Source organism: Babylonia areolata, chromosome 23 (assembly GCF_041734735.1).
Source record: "Babylonia areolata isolate BAREFJ2019XMU chromosome 23, ASM4173473v1, whole genome shotgun sequence".
NCBI classification, from domain to species: Eukaryota; Metazoa; Mollusca; class Gastropoda; order Neogastropoda; family Buccinidae; genus Babylonia; species Babylonia areolata.
The window spans coordinates 44,268,297-44,275,796 of NC_134898.1; the positions used below are offsets into that span (position 1 = coordinate 44,268,297).

General features: G+C 45.0%; 1 protein-coding gene across 3 annotated transcripts in view; it reads right to left on the minus strand.

Annotated features, from left to right (window-relative positions):
* LOC143297913 (transmembrane protein 135-like) overlaps positions 1 to 7,500 on the minus strand; it is a 299,849-nt gene that overhangs the window by 22,018 nt on the left and 270,331 nt on the right. For all 3 annotated transcript variants that reach the window (XM_076610471.1, XM_076610472.1, XM_076610470.1), the window contains 2 exons: positions 4,627 to 4,668; positions 2,129 to 2,483 (listed from right to left, as the gene is read on the minus strand). In XM_076610471.1, coding sequence (XP_076466586.1) covers positions 2,129 to 2,483; positions 4,627 to 4,668 — 397 coding nt within the window. The remainder of the gene's footprint in view (positions 1 to 2,128; positions 2,484 to 4,626; positions 4,669 to 7,500) is intronic.

The following is a 7,500-nucleotide window of genomic DNA, read 5'->3' on the forward strand; positions in this document are numbered from 1 at the left end:
GAGGAGGAAGAAGCTGAGGGGGATGACTTGGGGAGTGGAGGAATACATGGAGAAGGAAGAGGAAGAGCAGTGGGAGGAGCAGGAGGAGAGTTTCAGTTTCAGTTTTCTCAAGGCGGCGTCACTGTATTCGGACAAATCCATGTACGCTACACCACATCTGCAAGGCAGCCACATCTGCCAGGCAGATGCCTGACCAGCAGCATAACCCAACGCGCTTAGTCAGGCCTTGAGTGCGGGCATAATTTGTGTACCTACTAGAGTGGCTTTCTTCCATAGAATTGTGCCAGAGGACAACACTTGTTGCCATGGGTTCTTTTTTCAGTGCGCCAAGTGCGTGCTGCACACGGGACCTCGGTTTATCGTCTCATCCGAACGACAAGACGCTCAGTTCGATTTTCCAGTCAAACTTGGGAGCGGGATTTGAACCTAGACCCTCACGGACTCTGTATTGGCGGATGAGCGTCTTCACCATTCTGCCACCTTCGGGAGTAGAGAAAGACGAGGAGGAGGGGAAAAGTCAGTCACACAGAACGGACGGCAGTTTCACAGCAGTATCTATGGTTCCACTGAAACGTACTACAGATGGGCCTGATTTTTGTGTTAAAAAAAAAACAAAAACAAAAAAGACTAACCAGATCCCAAGACCAAAATACGTCAAACCACTCAAAACCCTGTTCCCGTCCCTGTTAACAACCCGTACGCACATGTCATATCCACACAGTTTATGTCACAGGCATCCGGGTCTATGTGACATCACGACCACTGACTAATCGGCTCAGCTGCTGCAGAGTGTCGGCCTGGCAATTCTAAACATTGCTTGTTCGAATCCCGACTGCGCTTCCCCACAAAAAAACAAATGTGGCAACTCACTGCCTGCCTATCTCGATGTGCCATCATTCCAATGTTACTTGGGGAAAGGCCTTTTCTTTCCCTACCCTCACCTCTGAGGTCTCCGTTGAGTGCTTATTACTATCACTGCTGGTCGAATCACAGTGTGATTGGGGGATTCGTTCCCTCGGAACAACGCAACCATCACCTAAAACCAAATCCCACGCCCTGAACAACTTAAAGGGATTTTTTTTCTCTTTTTTTGCCAATAGGTCATGAAACTCTGCTTCAGGCACATTGTGTTGACCTAAAAAAACAACAACAACAACAAACACACACACACACACCCAAAAACACCCAAAAAGAAAAACAAAACAAAACAGAACAAAACCCCCCCAAAACCACAACTGCTGCCAATTGGCCAGCTGACCACAACAGCCATAATTATCTGGCCATCGGAAACACGACCCAAACGGCACAGCATTTTGGTTTTCTCCATGGCGATACCTTGCAAACTATGGTGAAGCAGACAAAACAAAACAAGTCTTCTCCTGCAACAGAAATTAGTAGCCGAGAAACATTCTTTTCAGCAAGCAAGATTTGCACAGTATATGCCCATGGCCCACAAACAACAACAACAACATTACAGACAACTTCCATGCACGTTGTCTGAAATAGTAAGGACAACAACATGCAATTCCCCCCCCCCCTCCACCCCCACCAAAAAAAAGTGTGCAAAGTAAAACTGGAAAGAATATTCAAGTGATTCACCCTCATCTTACGAACTTCACGTTAAGGATACTGCATAGACCCTCACATTAAGACATAGTCTCCCCTGACTTTAAGAACACATAGGAGACCTTCATATTAAGGACAAAGCGGAGACCTTCACCTAAAAGACATAGTCTCCCCTCAGTTTCAGGACGTAGTGGAGACCGTCACATTAAGGACATTGCGGAGATCCTCATTTTCAGGTTATAAAGGAGGCCTTCACCTTAAGGACTTAATCTCCCCTCTCTTGAAGGACAACCTCACTACAAAAACACAGTTGAGACCTCACCTTAAGGACATAAAGCAGACTTTCACTTTAAGGAGTGTATTGCCCACGTTACATCCCCCACTATCTCGGTCAAGAGGTGTTTTTTTTTTTTTAGCCCAGTCGGCGTTGGGATGGTTCCCAAAAGGCCAACTAGCCCCCCCCCCCCCCCCCGCCCCCTCCCCCCCCCCCCCCCAAGGCTGCAGCACTAAGAGCCAGTGCAATCTAAAAGGCAATCTAAAAGAACACGGCGAAAACCCTCACCTTGAGGACGTAGTGCAGACACCCATGGGCGTGCGGGCACGAACCGTGTCGAGGCGAGGCTTTCAACCGGCAGGACGCTCTGTTCCAATAGGGTCTGAGGGCCTGCACTACCTGTGAAGCGCCTGGCATCCTCATCAAAGTCTCCAGCAAAGGCTGTCTGGTCCCTGAGCCTGTGCTGCCACCACTAGGGGTGGAGGTGTCGGAATCGGTGACCTCGGAGGGTCGTTGTGACGGAGAAACAGCGGCGGCCGTGGATGAGGTAGGCTGTGCTGACGAAGGTAATACTGCAGTGGAGTTGTTGGTGTTGGCATTTTGTGCGGCGGAGTCTGGGTTCTCGTCAGCTCCGACAAGGAACCTGGAAGAGGAATTATTCTTCATAACACGAACAATCATTCTATGGGAAAAAAAGAAATGAAAAACAACAACAACAACAAAACAAAACAAAAACAAACAAAAAACCAAACACACACACACACACAAACTGAAATCGTTTATTGAGAAAAGATAAAAAGTAAAAGTCCATGAACGTCTTGTCTGACTTTACACGTCTGTCAGCATCTAAATTTTTATTTTTATTTATTTATTTATTTATTTTTTATAGATCCCTACCATTCTTTTTACCCCAAATTACACTTCGTGACTGTGCTCTTGAAATCAACGGGTGCGGTGGTCAAATGGTTAAGAGTGCTGGATTCTCACCAGAGTTTCCGGAGTTCGATCACCGTGGCACCTGACGGATTAAGGGTGAGTTGTTGGGGTGTTTTTTTTCCGATCTCGCGGGTCTTTCTTTCTCCCCTCTCCCTCGCTCTCTTGGACAGTAAGCCCTGTTGCCATGATCTTTTGCGCTGTGTAAGCAAGCGCGCGTGTGTGTGTGTGTGTGTGTGTGTGTGTGTGTGTGTGTGTGTGTGTGAACACGCGCGCGCGTGTGCGTGTGTGTGAAGGGAAGCCGGGCAGACTCCAAACAAATGAATGCATGTTGGCATTAGTGAAACGTACTGGTGTGCAAATACCGGTTTTGATGCCTCCACTCATCCCTCCTCCCCTAAAAAACCCCAACAAAACCCTCTAGTTTTAGAAAAAAAAAAGCTCATTGAAACAGCTATGCTCAATCACTGTAGTAGCTTTTATAAACAACAATTACAAGACACCTAACTATTGTTGAAACAGAAAAAAACACACCTCCAAAACAAAACAACAACAACAACAAAAACAACACGAAATCACACACAAAAGCAAACAAACAAACAAGCAAACAGGAAGATCCATCCTCATTCTGTCAAACATAAGGAAAAAAAAAAAAGTACAAAACCCTCCCCACCCTAAGCAACCCCCTCGCCCCCCCCCCCCCCCTCCCCCGCACCCTTGCACAAGTCTATTATAGTTACAGCTTTCAAAACCACATCCCCCAATCCCCCCCCCCCACCCCTCTCTCCCGCCCTCCTCCTTGCACAAGTCTGTTACAGTTACAGCTCTCCAACGATCAATTCCATTATCAGTGTCACTGCAGCCTGCTCAAATTAATTTAAAAGAATACATTTTTGTTTTAAACAGAACAGAGAAAAGAAGGAAGGTGATTTCTCTGTTGTGCTTCTAGTGAACTGCACTCTGTTTGTTTGTTTGTTTATTTGGGTATTTTTACCATTGCCATGTCATACTGGCTCTCCTAAATTCAGTTCGGGGCTGGCTGTGAGGACTCTGATAGGAAGTTTGACGATCTGGGGGGGGGAATTCCCCTGTAACTGCAAGATATTAGTGGGCTTTCCTTTTCCTGTTCGTTCGTTTGCCTGTTTGTCTGTCTGTCTGTCTGTATGTTTGACCGTTCGTTTTCTTTCTTTCTTTCTTTCTGTCTTTTTTGTTTATAAAAGCATTTCAATGATCATGTCTGTTGCTCCACAAGAATTGATATTAAAAGCAGAGACAGACAGAGAAGGGGTGAGGAGGGGGTGGGGGGTGGTGGTGGTGGTCAGGAAACAGAAACATACACACAGTTAGACACACAGACAGAAACATACACACAGTTAGACACACAGACAGAAACATACACACAGTCAGACACACAGACAGAAACTTACACACAGACACAGACAGAAGGGCAGAGAGATTCAAGATTCAAAAACCTTATTACTCAAGGATAAAGATTTTAGGCATCGCCCAGTCTTCCAATCTGTCCTTGTGACAACAATAACAATAACAACATTAGCGATAACGACACAAAAATAATAATTTTGTTAACACTGCTACATCCACTGCTACTACAACGAAGAATGATAACCACCATCATCATTAACATCGTAAAAAGTAATAAAACGAACGCATTCATACATTCATATCCATACACATGCACACACTCTCTCCACCCAACACACACACACACACACACACACACACACACACACACACACAGAGAGAGAGAGAGAGAGAGAGAGAAACACACAAACAGACACAGAAATACACAGAAACACACACACACACACACACAGAATAAGTCAACAACTCACCTGAATACAGACACGGTGGACTTTGGCAGCCCGTCCTTCTTCCTGTAACACACACACACACACACACACACACACACACACACACACACACACACACACACACACGACAATGACAGATGAGCGCTCAGTTTCAATTTCTGTTTCAGTTTCAAGGTGGGTGTCAAAGCGTACGGACTGATCCGTATACGCAACACCACATCTGCTTAAACAAAGTTGTCAGAACGGAAGGTAGAAGAGGAAGGTGGCAGCATGGTTAAGACGCTCAGCTGCCAATATAGAGAGTCACTGAGGGTGTGGGTTCGAATCCCGCTCTCGCCCTTTCTCCCAATTTTTACTGGAAAAACAAACTGAGCGTCTGGTCATTCGGATGAGACGATTTAACCGAGGTCCCGTGTCCAACACACATTCAGCGCACTGAAAAAGAACCCATGGCAACGAGAGTGTTGTCCTCTGGTAAAATTCTGTAGAAATCCACTCTGATAGGCACACAAATAATATCATATGCATGCGCTCAAAGCATCTGCCTATCAGATGTGGTGTAGCGTATGTGGATTTGTCCGAACGCAGTGATGCCTCCTTGTGAAACTGAAACTGCTTAAAAAAACAAAAACAAACAAAAACAAAACAAAAACGTTGCAAATACCTGATTACGTATCAACCCATCGCACTAACGAGGCATTGAAAAATTACCCAACGTTTGTACAACGAGCATGTTTTAAAGCAACAAAGAATTAAATGAAACAAACAAATAAGCTGATTAAGTATTGAAAAAAAAAGAAGAAGAAAGAAAGGAAATACGTAGAAGGCAAATGACTGAAATAAAATAAGAACAAAATGGACCACGTTATGATCAGCGATTTTGTGCGCTTCCCACAAACGTGTGCATACTCCACACACGAGTGTGCAAACACACACACACACACACACACACACACAACCCAACAAAAAACAAAAACAAAACTGCACATGCAACAATTTGTAGTCACCCAGGTCCAACCCTCCACACACACACACACACACACAAACACACCGTAAAGCAACAATCAACATACAGAATCATTGAAAATTCCAGACCCTTTCACCCCCCACCCTTCCTACACTCTCATATCCTCACCCCCCCCCCCCCCCCCCGCCCTCTTCCGCCTCTCCATTCCCTGCCTCCCCACCCACGTCTGTTCTCCAAGACCTGACTCGGCTTCTGTTTGTGTTTCATGTTCCGGAATAGTGTTGTGCATGCATGCATACACATGTGGATGTTGCTCTGATGATATCAGTTTCTTTCTCTGACCTCCTGATGGCTAAAATCTCCTGATTACGTTTCCAATCAATTTTTTGTAAATGGGTGTCTTTTGGCTGATGCCGCGACAGACAAACGCTGGATTGATCATCGGTTCGCATTCCGCAAGTCTCAGTTATCTATCCATCGGTGAAAAATCCTCGGTCTGCGGAATGAACTGGAAATAAACCATCTATCTCGGTAACAGAGGCTGCATTTTGTTCTGCGCCGAACCTGGTTTCTAACTGCTGTAAATCACTTTGACTCTCAGTTGATCTTTTGCACTGGCAAAACCATTTGGTTTTCAATCCGTTAAAAAAAAAAAGAAATTCAGTTTTATTTTATCTTGTCTTATTTTTAATCCGATCTATTAACTCACTCAGTACGGCCAGTCCTCTCTTCTCCTCTACACAGACCCCTCGGATGTCCAGTGGGTGTTTGAATGACCCGTCGTCAGAATTGTGGTATTCTTTGTCAACATTCACGTCTTCAGTATAAGAGCCTTCCGCATGCAATATTTTGATGATGGTAATTGGGGTGAAACGCTGTTAACGTCGTCTCTTTCGCCGTTCGTATGGAAAGAGTTAATCAGGGCGTGTGTTGTCGTGTTGAGAGCTGCCGTGATTTTTATGTGTGACTGACAGTGTGAGGTTTAAGTCCAACGCTCTGTTTTCTGTTATTCTCCGACTGTGTCGTGTCTGTGCGAGAGCTGCGTTCGATTCGTGTTCATCGATATGCGTCATCGTGGTATCAGAACTGCACAGAAAGAAACCTCGTATGTGCATGGATGATCTCTATCAACCTGTCTGTCTGTCTGTCTGTCTCTTTCTCCCTCTCTGTCTCTGACCTGGTGCATGTGCGCGCGAGCATATTCTTGTGTGCTTGTCAATGGATACATGAATGATATAATGCATAAATATAACGCACAGAAGCAAGCAAACAAACAAACAAACAAACACACACAAAAAACAACAACAAAAAACCAAAAAAAAACACCAAGCAATTACAATCACAAAACAACAAAAACAACACCCTCCCCCCCTTAATTGCTTTCTTCCAATACGTGTTGTGGTATATATATATATATATATGAGGATGAAAGAAGACAAACTCTGAAAGACCGAGAGAAAGAGAGAGAGAGAGAGAGAGAGAGAGAGAGAGAGAGAGAGAGAAGAGACAGACAGACAGACACAGAGACAGAGAACGAACAGAAATGTTTTAATGAACTTTGGCCATGGATCACACAATTAAAAAAAACAACAACAGGGGACAAAGGGATGGGCACGGAAAGAGGAACTATAATACTTCAACAGCACCACACAATATCATACTGTTCATGGACCTGACATTTTATTTAAACCATGTCTGAGTAGATGGTTTTCCTCCTTTTGATCGCATGGAAACTAGATTTGGACACTCTCTGCGCTCCGTCCGCAGCGCTATGTTCATCATAAGTCACAGAGGTAGACGCGTCATATAATCAGCAGACCGGTCACTGTGCACAGAATCCTCTTGGGGTTCAGCACAGCACTTAGTACGATGGATCCGTGTGTGTGTGTCTGTGTGTGTTGGGGGACTGACGGGGATGACTGTGGTGG